At 43.0% G+C, this 19,332-nt stretch overlaps 1 protein-coding gene across 1 annotated transcript in view; it reads right to left on the bottom strand.

The window, feature by feature from the left end:
• Nucleotides 1-19,332, bottom strand: part of ERI3 (ERI1 exoribonuclease family member 3) — a 168,466-nt gene that overhangs the window by 134,726 nt on the left and 14,408 nt on the right. The window contains exon 3 of the mRNA XM_006839687.1: nucleotides 15,020-15,297. Coding sequence (XP_006839750.1) covers nucleotides 15,020-15,297 — 278 coding nt within the window. The remainder of the gene's footprint in view (nucleotides 1-15,019; nucleotides 15,298-19,332) is intronic.

Here is a 19,332-nt window from a genome sequence, read left to right on the forward strand (position 1 = left end):
CTGGTGGTACATATAGCTATGTAAGCACTGGACTGCTAACTGGAAAGTTGGTGGTTCAAAACTACTTAGTGGCTCAGGAGGAGAAAGACCCAGAGATCTACTTCCATTAAGGTTACACGCCAAGAAAACCCTACTGTCACCTGGGTTTGCACTGAGTCAAAATGGGCTCGATGGCACATAACAATAACAAATCTATCCCCTCTCTCTACCTCCTGAAGAAAATTGCAAAAAGTGTGTCCCTACATAGAAAGGTTTGATAAAACAAAGGTAACATCATACCACAAGACACGAAAAGCAGTACTTGGCAAATACATGGGTCTTATCTAAATACATGGTTTTGGATAAAAGTCTCGTGCAAAACTGAGCCCTTTCTCCAGGGGCTCCTGCCACAGAGAAAAGGGGAAGTTGGATGGGCAAAGCGAGGAATACAGTGGGCAATAGGGCATGTGTGCCTAACAGTTTCTTCCTTGGGGGGAAAAAAAGACATTTTACGCACAAGGAGCTTATTTCTTAAACAAACACTCGTGGTTTTGATTTACACCACAGCCTGCTCCTAAATAATTTATGGCGGGTTAAATTTATTGCCGAGCCTTGGCTGGCTGCAAATTCGAATTGCCAAATAATTAGATTTTAGGGCAAAGCTTATAAATTACCCGTCGATTTGTCCGGACTTGTTTGTCAGTTGCTTTGTGCTTCGGGTCATCTTTGGCATTTGGCTGTTTGGGTTTTAATTGCTGATTTACACTTTGACAGATGAGAGCTGATGCTCAAAGTTTCAGGACAAGGAAGGGTAAAAATTAGAGCTTTAAAAGGCTGATTTTTCACCTACATGTCCCCCCTCCATCCATCCCCATAGACCCCAAAGCAATTAAATGTACGAAAGGGGCTGCGAATAGACACTGCTATCCTTTATTCAGGGCGGGGGGCGCAGTGCAGAATTAATTATAATTTACTTTTACTGAAATGAGAATTTAGAAAACAAAACACTCAATACCAATAAATGAAGGGGACCAAAAGTGTTAAACATTTTACCCTTACCCAGGGGTACACTGGCCCCAGATTTCCTCTACTTCATGGGACTCTGACCCCACCTCAGCGCAAACATTTTTACATACTCAATTATAAATAACTATAGATATCAGTGGCCTTTATGAAGCACACCCTTCAGGGCAGCAAACCACCCAATTTCTTTGTAGCTACCTGTATACATACATTTGTCATGAAATTAATTTAAACAAATCTCAGCTAGGGTGCAGGAGAGGTCTCCTGGGGACAAGCACTATGGGAGAGCACAGAAGTGGAAGGGTGCCAAACCCAACATACCATTCCAGTGGTGGAAAGAAAATCTCTTAGGGTGGTATCCTGGCTATCTTCACCAGGTTGAAGAGTCTGAGGCTCTCTCGATGCTCCCAGAAGGAGACCCTGCCTCCCAGTCACCTGCTGTAACCCAGTAGCTTACTATGAGGCCATTGGTAAGAATAATACTAATGCTAAGTCTACCTATAAGAACTAGTACATACAGCTATTATATGCCAGGCACTTAAATATACAAATTCATTTTATCCTTCCAACAGCCCTATGAGATCAATAGTATCATTAACCCCACTTTACCAATAAGGTAATTAAGGCATAAAGAGTAGATGTAACTTTTCCAAGGTCACACTGCCAGGAAGTGGTGGAGAAAAAACTCAAGTTCAGAGAGCACAGGTCTGGAGTCCAAGCTCCTAACCACTATGCTACATTGTGTTCATGAGAACAGCCTACATGCCAGCTCCCCTCACTTTGGATGTGGGCACATGCAGCCAAAGCCTGGTGTTCAGTTAACCACCCAACAAGGTGGGGAAAAGTCATGTAACTTGCTCAGAGGCTTGGGTAGGCAAAGGCATTTTCCCAATCAAATCAGATACTGTACTAACGATATTATTAAGTATCAAAATGGGAAGCTTTTATTTCTCAACACATCCTCTATCTAGGTCTATACAATTTTGAAGGTATTGTTTGCATCTCTCTAACTCTTTCCCAAAGAATTTTGCATTCTTCAATTTATACCATGTCAAAGTTTGGGCATCCTCAAGGGACTCAAGTCCGAAGATTCCTTTTTAAATGTTCCTTGAGTTTGGGGAACAAAAAGAAGTCTGAAGGGGCAAGAACAGGGCTATAAGGTAGAAGGGCCAAGGCTTCCCAACTAGATGCTCATAGGCTGACCTGGTAAAATGACCATGAAAACACGAGCAGGTGCACGGTCATGATGGAAAAAACTTCCTCGGCACAATTTACCAGACCGGTTCCTCACCAATGCATTTTTCCATTTCCTTAAAACTTCTTCACAGTAAGTTCCCATGATCATCCTGTGTTCTTCGAGAAAATCTCTCAAGACTACCCCTTTGGGATCTGAAAAAAACAGTTGCCATAAACTTCTGAGATGACGTCTCTACCTTGAGTTGAACTGGCCCAACAGATTCCCTTGGAAGCCATTATTCTGATGGGCCCTCGACCTCTCTGGGGCATAATGGTAAACCCAAGACTTGTCCCTGTTTAAAATTAGTTTTGAAAATCATCTTCATTAACTATACTCTTACTTTTTAAAATGATGAAAAGACCAGCTCTTTGAGCAAACCTGATCTTTGCACAACTCTTTCGACACCCACCTAGCCAAAGCTTTCAAAGACCAAGATATTCACTTAAAATTGAAAATGCAAAACCATATGAGATACCAACCTCAGTAGCTATCTCATCAATGCTAATTCTACAATGGTATTCTTCCATTGGTTTCTGGACTTTACCAACAGTTTCTTTGTCTCTTGAGGTTGATGGTCTTCCCTCTCTTGATTCATCTTCAGACCTTCCTTAAAACTTGAGCCATCTAAAACCCTGTTTCATGTGAGACTTGTAAACTTATTGCAAAGCTTCAATGATTTGGGTAGAAGTCCACTTGAGTTTCGTTAAAATTCTGACCTTAAAAATGTTTTCCCATGGTAAAGAAAGTATCTTTTTTTTTTTTTTAGGCACCTATGCAACAAGGAGTCCTGGTGTGGTGCTATAAGATAAGCATTAGACCACAAGGTCGGTTTGAACCACAAGGTCAGCAGTTCAAACCCACCAGCCACTCCTTGGAAACCCTATGCAGGGCTGCTGTAAATTGGATGGCACTTAGAAACAACATGAGACTAGGAGTCCTGGTGTGGCTATATAGAATAAGCATTTGACTGCTAACCACAAAGTTGGCAGTTCAAACCCACTAGCTACTCCTTGGAAACCCTATAAAGGGTTGCTATGAGTCAGAACTGACTCAACGGCACGTAACAACAACAACAAGACTAAGACGAGTATTGCTCAGAGAACTTGTTTGTAGTCATCCTCTCATTGCAGATACATGTTTAAACATGTTTATTATATATACATGCATATGTGAACTAAAACCTTAGTAGCAATACTTTTTAACTTACCCTTGTAGCTGGTGGTAACAGGTGATTAAAACAGGACCAGGTAGATTTGGGCAGCCATAAAGGGTTCTGTACAGCAAACTTAGGTAAGAGTCCAGAGAAGCTAAGTGGGCTCTGAGAGACCATGCTCAGTAACCAGCACCCACAACTTCAGGGCCTAGTATTTTTTTCTCATAGAACTGTATCGCTATGGGGCAGCTCATACTTGCAGCCAGAAGCAAGGACAGGGAAATGGATGTTCTGCTCTGCCAGTAAACAAAAAAATCACTGACCAGTAAACAAGAAAGACAGAGATTAACATGTTGCCCATAATGCAGGAAACGTTTTCATACACACTAACTCATATGACCCCATATCTCTCTTAAAGCAGGAAAGCAGACATTACTCCCCATTTAATAGATCACAAAGCTAAGACAGTCTGTGGTTCTCAAGTGCAGACAGTAGCATCCCCATTCTTGTTAGAAAAGTAAATTAATGGGCTTCATCCCCGACTCTATGAATGAGAAACCCTGGGATGAGGGCCTAGAAATCTGTTTTAATTAACAAGGCCCTCTAGGTGCTTCTGATGATGGCAAAGTTTGAAAACCAGTGGTCTAGATTAGAGGAGTATTTCTCAAACTTTACATTACCAAAGGATCTTCTTATATTGCTCTGAAATTGAGGTGGGGCCTGGTATTCTGCATTTCTAACAAGCTCCCAGGTGATGCTGATGCTGCTACTTCTCAGACTACATTTTGGATAGCAAACATAGAGTCTAAATCATCTGTGTAATAAACTTCTTAATGACCAAGTGAGAATCAGAGCCCAAAGTTCTTATCTCCTCTCTGAGAGCAAACCCTTCCTCAGCCCATTTCTAAGCACGTGGGGCAAGCCCTTAAGATCTGCCAACCATCCCTGGCTCTTGCCAGTAGGCATTTCATCTCCTACCCAAGGGCGAGGAGAGAAAAACTCAAATCTCAGAACTGTACAGAAAAAGTTGGCACAGCTCTGTCAGGGAGCCAGCAAGAGGTTTTCTTTATTCTATTTTTTTTTTTTTCCAAAAAAAGAGGTTTTCTTGTCCTGACAGTGTTCCCTTTCAGAGATTTTTTTGAGACAAGGGCATTAGCTATACCCAGACTATCTGTCAGTCCTCCAGAAACTTTCTATCTGTCTAAATGAACCAAAAAGCATGGTTGAACACTTCTCATACAATGACCTCTTATTACAGATACAAGTCAGAAGCTTGTCAAAGCTTTTAGCACCACTGATGCCCCACAAATATCCAAAGGATCTATAAGCTACAAAGAGCTTCATTCACAAGCTTGTTTCTTTCCCACCATATTTAAGGGTCACAACACATAACTTCTCTCCATCCCCACCACACTACCTTACTGCAGGTCCACTAACATCTACTTCACTGAGGCAATGCAATGGCCTCCTAACCAATTTTCTACATCTATTTTTAACTTCTTGGAACACCTTCTCCTCTATCTCCAACCTTGACCCATTCTAGCTTGCAAACTACTATTTCTGTTCCATGTCTTCCAGCCAGCCATACATTGCTTCTTTTATAGCTCGCCAACTTTGCCCTCAATCTCACTGTGAACTCTGCACACTCCTTTACTCACAGCAACATCTGCCTCTTGAAATAAGAAAGAGCCTGCCAGTATTTAGCCCTCAGAACAGCCCTTGGCTGGGATGGCCTTTCCAGACTTCACACTGACCACAGCACTAGACCAGAATTACAGCCACTCACCAGACCTATGCTACTGCTCAAGGACCTTCAAGATTTCCCGTTGTCAACCATATGCAGGATCAAGGTCAGGACCAAAAAAATCAGCCTATTCCAAGGTAGTTTCCCTTCAGATTAAGTGCTTCCCTGATGTTTGTCTCTGCCTTCAGAGTGTAAGCTGCATAACCTCCTTTCCAATTCTCCCAGCACTTAACAGAGCTTTGCCTATGGCATTCCTCAGTATATGTAAGCCTCTTTCTGCCTGTCCCAGCCTGGTAACCCTTCGGCTGCGGACCTGTAAGCTTGGGGCAGCTACTGTCAATCTGTGAATACTCTTCTCTCAGGCTTTTATACATTGGTTATGGTTTAATTTTCATAGCTAGAGTTCAAAACTGGTCACATAAATTTAAGACTATGGGGGCTTGTTATATATTGTGAACACCCAGGATAAGAGAATACAAAATAATTACCCCAATGGCATCTTAATCAAAATTATGCAGGATCCCTTTTCCCGACAAAACAGTGAGATGGAGAAAATTTCTCCTAATATTAGTTTCCTGATGTCACACAACCAAGACTGGTTTACAAAGGAAACACAATCACTAGATGGGAAAGAAAAAACAAGCAGAAACAGGATGGTGGGGAAGATGAAGCCTATGGTGGTGGCTGTTAAGTGCCATCCAGTCGGTTCCTACACACAGTACCCTGTATAGGGTTTCCAAGGAGCAGCTGGTGGGTTTGAACCACTAACCTTACAATCAATCAGCATAACAATGCTTATCACTACAGCATTACACCAAGACTCTGAAGCCTATGGACTTATCCTAAATGTTCCTTTGAATTTCTTTTCTATCCTTCCTAGCTTTATGTTGTTTCTAAAGCTATACACTTGTTGTGGAGGGGCAATGGTGGTGCAGTGATGCCAGGAAAAAGATGTGGCAGCCTGCTCCTAGAAAGTTTACAGTCTTGGAACCCTATGCGGCAGTTCTATAGGAGTCCTGGTGTAGAGCTGTGGGTTAATGAGCCAGACTGCAAAGCCATTTGAACTGCAAGGTTGGTGGTTCAGGCTCACCAGCTGCTCCTTGGAAACCCTATACAGGGTCGCCATGGGTCAGAATCGACTCAACGGCACTTGACAACAACAACATACTCCTATACGGTTGCTATGAGTTGGAACTGAATCAACAGCATTGGGTTTGGTTTGTTTCTATCTGTTGTTGCTCACTGGGAACGCTCAATCCTACCCCAGGTGACCATCCTGTTTCCTCATTAATCTTTCCTTCCACTCTTCTCTCAATATTACAACCAGGGTTTGGAGGGTCTAAATCTCTCTGCTCTACTGAAGGTGGGTCTTCCCATGGGATGCTTAGCAGATCCAGATCCAAATTCCCAATACTTGAGGGGGGCCTGTCAGATCATTGTCCAGTCCTTGCTTCCCCCTGGATATCCAGCAGCCCAGTCCATCAATGGTGAATGAGGAATCAGATTAGTCCTCTTTGACAATGCTTCAGAGCCTCAGCTGACATATTTCCAAACTGATGCCCCAACGCCTGCCTACCCACACTTTATTGGCTACAATTTTCTTAAGCTTCTTCTAGCCTTCCTGTTACCACTAAGATCTTACAGCTTTGTGGTGGGTAATCTCGATATGCTCTTATAGCCATAGTCTTCATGACTCCTACCAAACAACTGGGTGAGATCATGCAGATTGGGTATATTTCCTCTTTTCCTGGTGGGTCTGGGTAAGAGGTGGTAGGGATAGATGCTGATAGGACTATATGGTTCAATGTGATTGATAACAAGGTTAACTGTGACTGTAAACACTTGGAAAACTAACGTAGATTTAAAATAAACCATCTCTCTAGAAGCAGGAACAGAGGATCTCACTACCATCAAGAGAAAAGAGTTTGGAGCAGAGCATGTCCTTTGGTCCCAGAGATCCCTGCGTGCTGAACTTCCTTGATCTAGGAGACAGATAGAGCTATGACACCAGAGGAGCAGGAGCAGCAGAACCAAGAACCAAAGTACAAGACCAAGCGTGGGCTCCCTGGTCCATGAAACGAGGAAAGCTGAGTACCATCAGGCAGGAGGCTTATTTGTGGAGCGGGGTGCCTCTAGGCACTTATTTGGGGGAACTAGAGCTGCTGACCCACAGAACCAGAGTTGAGCACCTGGACTAAGGTTTATGGCATAGTGGAATACTCTTTGGGTATTTATTGGCAGTGCTAAAGGAGCTTTGTAACATTGCTCAAGCAAGGCAGAAGCCAAGGGTCCACATGGCTGAGAAGCCAAGGACCAGCCAGAGGTGAGCCTGACTGGAAGAACTGTATCCTGAGCATTTCTGATGCCGAATTATAACCTGGTAACGTCCTTAATAAACTCTATAGTCATGAGTATTGTTTGTGAATTCTTTGTGGCCATTGAAATGAATTATCAATCACAGCAGAGAAACAGAAAGTGCCATGGAGAGACAGTTAGTGTCAGAACTGATAAAGAAGGTTAAAGGGTGGAGGCATGTCTCCACCTCACAGGAACTGGTCTTGGGCTGATGAGTTTAAGTCTCCTTCCCCTACCCTGGTGAAGTCAGATGCCATATCCATGCAATTTTAACAAGCTTAAATATGAAAAATACCAGATAGCGGATACAGATAATCCTACAAACTAAATGGTAAAATATTTGCCAGGGTTAAAGTCTTCAATCTCCCTCTCTCTCATTTTCAACATCCTGAGAAATAAGCCTTTGATTCAGATCCTTTTTTCTAGGCTTACATCATTCATCCCAGGTATCTGTAAGCATCTTCTCTCATGTCAGCTACAACAGTTCAGGCAGAGGGGTCTTCACTATTCTCCAAGTAAGGAGCTCTGGTAATGTACTACCTAGCAAGTTGGGCTATTAACTGCAAGGTTAAGCAGTTGGAATCTACAAGCTGCTCCTTGTAGAAAGATGAGGCTTTCTGCTCCCGTAAAGATTTACAGCCTCGGAAACCCTATACAAGGCCGATTTGCATCTGAATCAACACAAAGGCACATAACCACCACCACTACCCTCCAAGTTTCTCAGAACATGAAGCCTATGTGAATCCCTTTACCAGACACTGGGAGCAGGGTTGATGACTTCTGTCTTTTGTCCTTATACGGTACCAGGTACTACAGTGTAATGGTAATTATCATCCTGTTTAATGGCTGTTACATGTGTGTCTACTCTTCTTAACTACGAGTTCCTTAAGGGCAGGTATCATTTCTTACTTGTCTTCGTATCTGCAATATGTAACTGAGAGTTTGAATGAGTAAAAAGGAGCCTTTACATTGACTCTAAGGTTATTACAATATCCTCATTCCTTTGCTGAATTAGTTGGTTTTGTCATGTCCAACAAGAACTTCAAAAGGCAGCTCAGTGTCACTGACATTTTACATTTCACCTGATTTCATTCAGTATGTATCAATGGCCCCATTCTTTAGCACTCTTGCCCACCACCAACCTTAGCCCTGTATCTAACAAAATTTGCATTCCAACAGCTCTCTCAGTTCTAGGGAAGCCACCAGTGATAATAAGAGGCTGGAGAGATGCTTCCTGATTTGCACTAAATTATGTGGTGATTTTGTTACCACTGACCCAGTCCTTCCAGAGGAAGTTCCTGGCACCACCCCCATGCCACTCCATAGCCTAGCTACATACCAAGGCAGCTTGAGGGTAGAAACCCCAGTGGGGGAAGGCAGAGAAGCAGTCTGAAAAGAGCAAATAAACCCACTTCAATCCTGCCTCTCTAGGCCACATACATAGGACAGCACCACCATGCATCAGTGCTCCACTCCCCAAGATGTATATTTTACTTCTGCATTGCTATGTCTGTTCCAAATAAAGAAGGGCCCTTTTTTCACGTGCAGTTACAACTGGCCAAGACCCGGACACAGCAAAGGCTTGTTCCCATTCAGGAAACACTAGTGAAAAGTCACAGAGAGAGTCGGGGGAGGCCCATCCCCATGAGGGACCACCAGAGAACAGCCGCCCAGGAGGGAAGCAGGAGGGGGAAAGCCCCATATTTATGGGGCAGAGACAGAAAGGACAAAAGGGCTTAGTGGGTTGCCCATTCTCACCACCATCGCTGGCCACCAATAGAGAAATTCATTTAGAGCGACCCTGAAAGAAGAGATGTGTTGAAGCAGAAATATAACAAAAAAGAAAAGCAGTAATTGGTCTGATGGGCAGAGGAAAAATTATTCCAGGAGTCGGGAGCCTGTGCAAGAACACTTACAGCTCACACAGCCGTCATAACTCAGCCCCCTCAAGCATTTTGTGCTCTGCTTATGGTGTTAACTTTAATGTCTTAACATATAACACCATCCGCACTAACACAAAATACTACACACGCCAGATGAGGCTGAGTTATAGTTGCTATGGGAAGCATAACTTTGAATTTCCTGATTTTGGTGCATTTAATCTCAACCATAATGTTACATTAACGTCGGTTTTGCATTTCATTTCCTAGTTTAGAAGAATAGCATCAGCGCCTTCGCCTGTCTGTATAGAAAAAAGTGCGGCTGACTGGGGTCACAGGCAGAGGGACCACAATCCAATAACTGGGCTCTTCTGCTCAAATGCCTGGCCCAGTACGTCCAACTTAGAGAAGCTACAACCAGACAAACATGAGGAAAACAAGGGTGGGTTCTCCCCTAGGGAAATGCCTTCCTGTCCAGCAGGAGACTACAAGAACCTTCCAATTGGAGATTGTAGAAACCAAGAACAGAGAAGGAAAAGAAATGAACACAGAGCAAAGAGTAATGTGTCTACAACAGCGGGCAGGAGAAGGGGACAAAATAGGGAAATTGGAATCCTGCCTTTCAGCCTTGAATGGAGAACAGTATCAATATAGCTTGATTTGTAAGAATTTTACCAATTACCTGTAAACATTTCTAAAATGTCTCTCTCAGAAAAGACTAATGATGACATGTCAGCTCTAGGTCATACTGAAACCCCCTACATGCTTCTCTTCTATGGTATTTCTTCTCCTCCATGACCATCAACCCTCTTTTCACCCCACCCTCTAAAAATAACTCCACATCTGGACAATTTTCTATAAAAGAGAAACTCCTTTACTCGTAGTTCTAACTCAAACTGCAGATGGAGTCTCTTCAAAGTTTCCTAAAAAAAAAAAAAAAAAAAAGGGGGGGGGGGGAAGTCCCTGTGGACAAACACCAAACACTAGAAAATCTCAACCCCAAAGGTCATTTTTCTCCAAAGTTATGGGCACGTGAATACAGATGAGAAGGAAAATAGTCAGCAGGGCTGCTGCAGAGCAGTGAGGGAAAGGCTATGCCCAGCAGCCTGTTGGATAGCCTGACAGAACCCAGGGAGGAAGGGAAGCAGCAGACGGGACATCAGCTCCCCAGATGAGGAGAGCTGGGCTGGTCATCCCAGAGAGTTGAGGTTATGTCCTCCTCCCCACGTGCTATGGCCTATACCTCATTTTCTTCACTTACATTTGCTTTGGTCTCTTCTGAACACTGAGGTGGAGAGAGAACTTGTCCCAAGGTTAAAGATGCACAATTAAAGATCCCACCAAAGCTTTCAGGCTGCTCCCTGGGCCTCAGGGTCACAACAACCATCATTTGATGCACATTCACACCAAATGAGCAACATAAACTCCTTCTAGCAGGCACAGAGAAGCCATGTTCTTCTAGACCAGATAAGATCTACTTCTACATTAGAGAGCAATTCCTAAAGCAAAAAGAAATCATATTCCTCATAGCAAGAGCCCTGAAAACATTAAACCACCTAAATTAACATTTAAGTGAAAACTGTTTTCAAATGAAAAAGAGTCTCATATTCAACCAATTCTTATCACGTTAATCTGAATAGAAACAAGTAAAACAAATCAAATGAGTGCAAAAACCAGAACGTGAAAGCCTATTACTGGCAAACAGACCACTCCAGTTTCACCTAGCTGAACAAAGTACAAAAATAAACAGCAAAAATGATGACAAATGGAAACTACCAGATGTTTTACCATGTTTATAACCAATATTGTTACTCACCCAAGTACAACAGAGCTACACCTGTTAGTTTTTCATGACGGCATTCCTTTAGGATAGTCCCAATAAGCTGACTCAGGGACTTCTGAAAACCAGAGACAGATGAGAGAAATAAACCCCATGCCATGCCTCCAGATAGGCCCTGGCCCTGAACTTGCATCTGCCCCTATACACCAAGGATTAGGACACACTCCCATAAGAATCAGTAGTGTACTGACTGAGGCCTTGAAGTACTGAAAGTTCCTGGAAAGATAGGAACTGAGATGGTTTTAATTCACAGTCCCAAATCCACTTCTCCCCAAGAGGCATGCAGACCTAACCCACAAAGAATCTCTACCAAGTAGATAGCCATCAAGTCATTCTGAAAATAGTCGGGCTAATCCAACCTGCATACCATATTCTAGCTTCTTTCCTGTCTCTTCTGGAACTTCATTATCATCCCAAATCTCAATCTTTCCTGCTTCAATTTTCATTCGTTTGGTTGTCCTTAGTAAAATGAAAAGCAAGTTATTATCATACTCCTTGGAAAAACTACTTTCCACATGATGAATTTATTTAGTCTGGACAAGAAACCAGTCTCTAATTTCTTTTATCTCCAAGTCCTGTTTTTGTGCCTCTGATCATTTTTGTTGCTCTTATCCTGAACTTTCCCAATTCTTCCTTGTTTCTTTCTTCCCTTCTTGACCAGAAGACCTAAACGCAGAGAGGTTCTAATGAGGATCTGACCTATGTTGGCCTCAGTGGAAGGGCACTATCTTATTAACAACTGCTGACATCTCCAATCCATCTTCCAAGCTTTCTCCAAATTCTACCTGCTAACTGCAAACTTTAAAGAAGAAAATAAATAACTGCAAAAACTGAAGGAAAAAAAAAAAGAAGAGGAGGAAACTTTAAATTGCTATTAACAAGAAATCTCAAATTATTCCTGTTCTGCCAATCCCTTTCCTGAGGGTGGTCCACTGAGCAGTCCAATACAGCTATCTAGACCAAACTCACCTTTCTACCTGTTGATCACAGTATTGTGGAGGCTTAATGAAGTCGAGAAGCATTACATTTATCACTTGGCCTAGATCCACTCAAATCCATCACTATGTCACAGCAAGAAGTTAGATTGATCTGACAGGATTTGCTCTTCTTCACAAACCCATGTAAGTTATTACTCAGTACCCTTGCTCTTCTAGCTATTTGCTGATTGATTATCTGACGATCAGGTCAAGTATCTTCTCTGGAATCACAGTAAACTAACGGGTCTATAATTTCCAAGATCATTCTTATTCCCTTTTAAAGATAAGCAAGACAGCAAATGCTTCTTCCCGAGTTCTCTAAAGCAACAGCTAATGCTTTGCTAATAATGAACCAGGGCAGCCAATTCCTTAAGTGCCCTTGGAATCACATCATCAGGGTTCATTGATTCTGGAGATAATCTTTAATCAGGCCCAGATCCTGGTAACAGCAAGAAGCCCTACCACAGCCTGGGTCTAGAGGGCCTTGGTGCCTAGATCTAGGAAGGAAGTTGGTGATACAAGTGATTTATGTCTTAAGCACTGCAAAACAAAAGAAAACAAAACTAATGCCCTAGAAGAAGAGATGAAAGGTGACATTAACAGACAAAATTGAGACTGGAAGCCTCACGAACAATGGCAGGACCCTCTGCAGAAAAGCTGAACAGACCAGTATAATTATCTGAGCTTATAATCTAACTGAAAAGATAAGAAAACATAGGAGGCAGAAAGCAGTTAACACCAGAAGGGAGGTGCAGGGCAATAATCATGAGTGTTCAGAAGAGGAATGAATCATATGCAACAAGGATGTTTTGGGTTTTAGACTCAGGTCCCACTAGGGCTTATTCAACGACTGAAATCTACATCAGTAGAGAAATAAAATGGTGTATTTAGGATATGGTGGAGCCTAGTGCAAGACAATGCATTAGACAGCAAGGTTGGTTCGAAGCACAATGTCTGCAGTTCAAACTTACTAGCCGCTCCTCTATTAAGTCAGAACCAACTTGATGGCACTTAACAACAACAATTAGGATACGGATCCCAGATTCCCACTCTGGGAGAATCTGAATAACCAAAGTTTCCAAGCCACCACCTAGGCACAACCCACCATGCCAGGAGAAACTCCAATAGTTCTGGTAGACAGAAGACACTACAACAGGGGCAGGAGCGAGAGGCAGAGAAAGTTAAATATGGCTAAGGCAGCTCACCAGGAGTCCTGGAGTCATGCTCATGCTGTAGAATAAGTACTGGACCACTAACTGCAAGGTCAGCAATTCAAACCCACCAGCCGTGCCTCGGAAACACTATACAAGGTCACTATGACTCAGGACTGACTCAAAGGCATTTAACAACATGGTAGCTCAGAAGCAGCATTCCTTTCTATCCAAAGTTCCTTCCCTTGGAGCATTCTGCTTATTTGGCTCCTGTTTTCCCAAGCTTCAGTAGACCTGATTCCAATACCACTACTTTAGGGGAGAGCAGAAAAGAAAGATAAAGGGGTTAGAATGTCTGCTTTATAAATTTTTTTTTTTTTAAGTACCATTCTAAAGATAGACCCCTTCCTGAAAAAAAAAACCATGCGAAGTGAGCCCAATTGATCTCTGAATGAGCCCCACTCCTCCTTGGCTCTCATTGCCTGGTGCACAGGCCCTCTTCATCACCTTCTGCTTACCGTCTATTGAAAGCTGTTCCCAGAGCAATATATCTCTGCCTCCCAAACTTACACACCCTGCTATCCTAGCCCCATGAAGAAGCATACAGACCTAGATAGAGTCAGGCATACTCAAGGTCCCTGCACTACAATGAACTGCCTCAGCAGCCTCCAAACATTCCCCCAAGCACACACCAAGCACTCTAGCATCACCTAGCAGTGCCTCAGTGTTGCTGGCCCAGGCTTCCTAGTGGCGCTACTTTAAAAGGCTTTTGAACACAATTGGTGACTAAGACAAAAAAAAGTAAGCAAAGACATTTCTGTTCTAATGAACCAATGGTGGTGATTTTTCAGGTTATCTAATGCTGTGTAACAAATCATCCCAAACTGAGTGGCTTCAAACATAGCAGTTTATTCTTTTTGAAAGTTTCTGTGAATGGGAATTCAAGAGTGGCTGGGCTACCTAGTTCTGACTTGGGGCCTCTTCTGAAACTTCTGAAGTCAGATATCCACTGAGACTGCAATCGTCTTAAAGACTTGACTAGAGCTGGAGGATTCACTTCTAAGATAGCTCACTCATATGGCTGGTAAGATGGTATGGGCTTCAGCCCAGAAGGCTCAGTTTCTATATTCACGTGCCTCTCCATACGACTGCTAAAGTGCCTTCATAGCATGGTGGCTGGCTTCCCCTGCCCTCTTGCAGCAAAGCAATGCCTTTTAGGACAGAGTCACAGAAGTATACACTATCTCTTCCACTATATTCCACTGGTTACACAGTGTGGGAGGGGACTACCACGGGTATAAATACCAGGAGGCAGAGATCACTGAGCATCGTATTGGAGGTGGCTACCATAGAACTCATTCTTGAAAGCAGCGGCAGCAGCAAAAAAGGAAGGAGAGGAGGGGCAAAAAGAGAGGAAGGATTGGAGGAAAGAAACTATTCTGACAGAAAAAGCTGAGACCAGAGAGAAAAACATGTCCAATTCTCCCAAGAAACCACTTCTCAGGTTTACCTTACCCTAGCATGCTTGAACCAAGTCCTGCTTCCTAGAAAGAACCTCCAAATGAGTAACAAAATGCCAGGAAGACATGAAAGAAAGCTCTGCTGGACCCCAGGAAGCAAGATTATTCTCCCTCCCTCCTTGCCCACCCACCTTTTCTCAATCAATGATGTAGCAGTTACCTGAGGATGAATCTGTGGCTTGTCGCATGTAGCCTCAAAGTCCAGCACTAAAAAGTAGTGATACCTCTGGGGAGGGAACGACACCATTGCCGCCATGGATGCGCCAAAGCCGTGGGCCGCCAGCTTTCTGGTGGATATGGAGCAGAACTCCGGAACACCACAGGGAGAAAATAAGTGGGAGCCCAGCACTTTTCTTGCTCTTGAAAGTAAATATGAAGAAAATCGAGCTGCTCCAGTCTGTAAAGGTGCTAGCATTGAACATCCAGAAGCATCTAAAACTTAGGGGAGGAAAGTTAAAAAAAATAAAAATAAAACAAAAAACAGAGAACCTAGGTTAATCCCCTCCCACTGTGGCCCTATTCCACCCAGTCTTCAGGAATAATCACACTACATGAACCACAGTCCCACAATGGGCCCCTTTTCTAAATCACAATATTCATTACTTGGCACCTGCAGCATTATTACAGCTCTGAGTCTCCCAAATCATTCTCAAAACAATATGCAACTGGTCTTCATCTTTAAGTGGACCTTTAAAGTTCAAAAGAGGAGAGACAGAAATTTGGTGGCCACCTCTCAGATGGCAACAGTTAAGAGTACCAAAGTAGCACGAGGTGACCTAGTCAGACAAATCAATCCTGGGAGCTAAACAGACTCAGACTTAACAGTGGAAAATGCCCAGAGCTCCATTAGGAGTCATTTGCCCAGGGCTTTCCAGTCCATACCTTGGTATCACCATATACCCTCCTCCCCCAACATGAAACCAAACCAAACCAATCACAGGGAGTATGCTCAAGATCTTCTGCTGATCACCCAACCCCCACGCCAGTGAGTGGCACCCTGGGGGGAAGGAACAATGGCTGGAGAGCACAGCTGGCAAGAGCCTTAGGCAGTCCCATTTGCTGCCTTTAGACTCACTCTCTCCTAGAGGGCCTGGAGGATTGTGGAACTTTTTTAAATAGGGAAGAAAAAAAAGAGAAAACCCAGATGTGGTAGTAATGGGAGCATGGTGAAAAGTCCAGTAAAGTTTTCTGAGTGAACATGTGCACACACACAAAAAGTTTGAATCACTTTTCCTTTTCACAGTTTTCCCTTTAAATTTATAGAATGTCTGCTCCTCAGAGAGCTAATGAAATAATAAAATCAAAAGTCTGAAGTTTTACTCACAAATAACTCCAGCTTCCTAAAAATATATAGGAACAAAGCAGAAAATTTGCATTTCCCCCATTTTATACACCACACCCAAATTTCCCTCAACCTGAATCCTCAAACAAGAAGTCTCAGGGTCTGAAACAGAAATGGCCATAGTTTATGCTTTCTAAAGGCCCACAGCAACAGAGCCAAAAGCTAGTCTCTGAAAGACTTCAAGTGGGTGGCCAGCTCCCTCCGTCTAGGTAGAGAAGACAGCATCCTTTGAAGCTCACAGCATGTTGCAAGTCAATGAGGTCACCACTACCTAAGCACATATGGGCAAAACCAACTGTCACTTTTGTTCCCAGCTCTTCCTAATGAACAGCAATAGCTAGTGTGGGGCCTAGTGTCATGCTGTAGGATAAACAATGGACTGTTAACCACAAGGTCGGCAGTTCAAACCCAACAGCCGCTCCTCAGAAACCTACATGTGGTCATTATGAGTTGGAACTCTCTCAACAGCACATAAAGACAAGAGAGAAATTCAGGCATCATAGCAGCACAGAGGGTTAAACATTGGGTTGTTAGCTGCAAGTTTGATGGTTCAAACTCACCAGCTGGTCCTGGGGAGAAAGATAGGACTGTCTGCTCCCATAAAGATTCACAGTCTTTGAACAAGATCTTATACAGGGTTGCTATGCATCATAATCAATTCAATGGCAGTGAGATTCTACGGGGGAATCAGTGATTCAGACCCAAAAGTGCAGCAACTGTTTCCACCAATGCTTTATAACCTCTCCAAAAATGCAGCTAAAATTCCTCTGCCCAGGGTAGGCAAAGGCTGGCTTGAGTTTCACTAAGGAATTCCTTGGAAAGGCAAAATGCCAGTAACTCTTTGAAAGTCTGAATCCAAAATAACTCTTCATATCATCCACTCCTGAATAATAGTGAAAGTCTTGCTGAGTGGGAGACACCAGTCTTCACAGAGTGCCCTAAGGGCCTTAAAATTCTTCTCTTCTCCTTATCAAACCTCTTGCAGTCAGGTTACACATAAAGGTTTTGGAAGGTTCTAATGAATTCCAGGGGAGTTATGGTGTGGCACTGCAGGATAATGTGTCAGACTGCAAAGTCGTTTGAACTGCAAGGTCGGTGGTTCAAGCTCACCAGCTGCTCCATGGAAACCCCATACAGGGTCGCTATGGGTCAGAATTGACTCAATGGAACTTAACAACAACAAAGTCTTCTAGAAGTCCTGGTGTGGCACTGCAGGATAATGTGTTGAACTGCAAGGTCAGTTTGGACCACAAGGTTGGCAGTTCAAACCCACCAGGTGCTCCTTGGGAACCCTATACAGGTCAGAACTGACTTGACAGTACTTAAGGACAACATTTTCCTATCCTGGCGTAGTACTATTGGATAAGGCACTGGACCAAAAGGTGGGTTTGAACCTCAAGGTTGGTAGTTCAAACCCACCAGCCACTCCTCAGAAACCCTGTAAAGGGTGGTTATGAGTTGGAACTGACTAAACAGCACTTAACGAGAACAACATCTTCTAGTGGAGTCCTGGCATGTCACTGCAGGATAAGCACTGAACGGCAAGGTTAGGTTGGCTCGAACATCAAGGTTGACAGCTCAAATTCACCAGCCGTTCCTCGGAAACCCTATACAGGGTCACTGTGAGTTAGTACCAACTCGACAGCACTTAACAACAACATCTTCTAACGCATGTATATAGTATATGTACAGTCAACCAGACTCCATTTGCCAAATAATACAGGCAATTAAGTGTCATAATTAAGGATGGCTTCCAGGTTTGAATCCTGGCTTTGCCAATTATTAGCCATGGCCCTTTGGCAAGTTCTTCAATTCCTCACCTGTAAAATGACAGTAATGACAGTACCCACTCCTTGATAACAAAATGAGATGGCACATGTAAAGCACTTACAGCAGTTTCTGGCACTGCTCAATACGTATTAGCTTACAATTACTGACTAGGCCAATCTGGTCAAGCCTGGATCCCATACTCTAGGCCTACAAACCTAATACATTCATAAAGCAGCCTCAGAGCATTCCTAGAATGCTCTGGAGCTCCCACTGTTGATAAATGCCATCGAGTCAGTTCTGACTCATAGCAATCCTGTATAGAGTTTCCGAGGAGTGGCTGGTGAACTTGAACCACAGGTTCAAATGACCTTGCAGTCCAGTGCATTAACCTATAGCGCCATACCAGGACTATAGCATATGATTTTTATCCTACCTTTTCCCATGGACAACACATTCATGACAACAGGTCCTCATGCTTGCAGACCTCACTTCTCACCTGAATCCACCCACATCAAAAAGCCTGTCCTGTAGAAAGCCTTGAGAGTAGACATTAGGATATAAGGCCTCTACATGTCAGCAACTGGATTTTATATCTCTCTTATTTCTAGCAACCAAATCCAGTTCAAGTCCAGAAACAGAGGGCAGCTCTTCCTCTTCTAATTCAAACCCAACCATTATATACAGGAGAGCAAGATAGGGGCCTACACCAGTTAGACTCAGGGAACTGGAAAGAGGAATATCAGAGTCCAAGTAGGCAAAGGAGGACATCCATCTGGAAGCAGGGAGAAATGTCAGAACCCAAGTGGAATGATAAGGAATCCATACAGGGGGAGTCCAGCACAGGAGTCATAAGCAGGAGAATAAAGCACCCAGGAGAGAAAAGGGGGAGGGGCAGAAATAGAAAATTAATTTATATGCAAAAGGATTGATCAAACAGGCAGGGATATTTAAAAAAAACAAAAAGATATATTCAGAATAATAAGAATCAGGCACTGTCAGGAAAAGGAGTGAATATATGAAAAGGGAGAAGATTAGAATGAATTCTATGTTGTTGGATTGGAATTGGTGGTAACAATGTGAACTTATAGTTTTCAATATAGATAAAATGCAATAATATAGTTGCAAATGTGACTATATAATTATATATGTTTATATACAACTATTGTGGTGCTAATGAAAATTTCAAAGATCAGCTCAAGAAGATAAAGCCAAATAATACAACAAATTGTGCACAGATCTGGAATCAGAAAACCAAAAAGGAAGAACATGCTCAGCATTTCTCAAATTGGGGGAACTGAAGAAAAAATTCAAGCCTCGACTTTCGTTATTGAAAGAGTCTCTGGGAAAATTATTGAATGATG

This window comes from Chrysochloris asiatica, unplaced genomic scaffold (assembly GCF_000296735.1).
Source record: "Chrysochloris asiatica unplaced genomic scaffold, ChrAsi1.0 scaffold00026, whole genome shotgun sequence".
NCBI lineage: Eukaryota > Metazoa > Chordata > Mammalia > Afrosoricida > Chrysochloridae > Chrysochloris > Chrysochloris asiatica.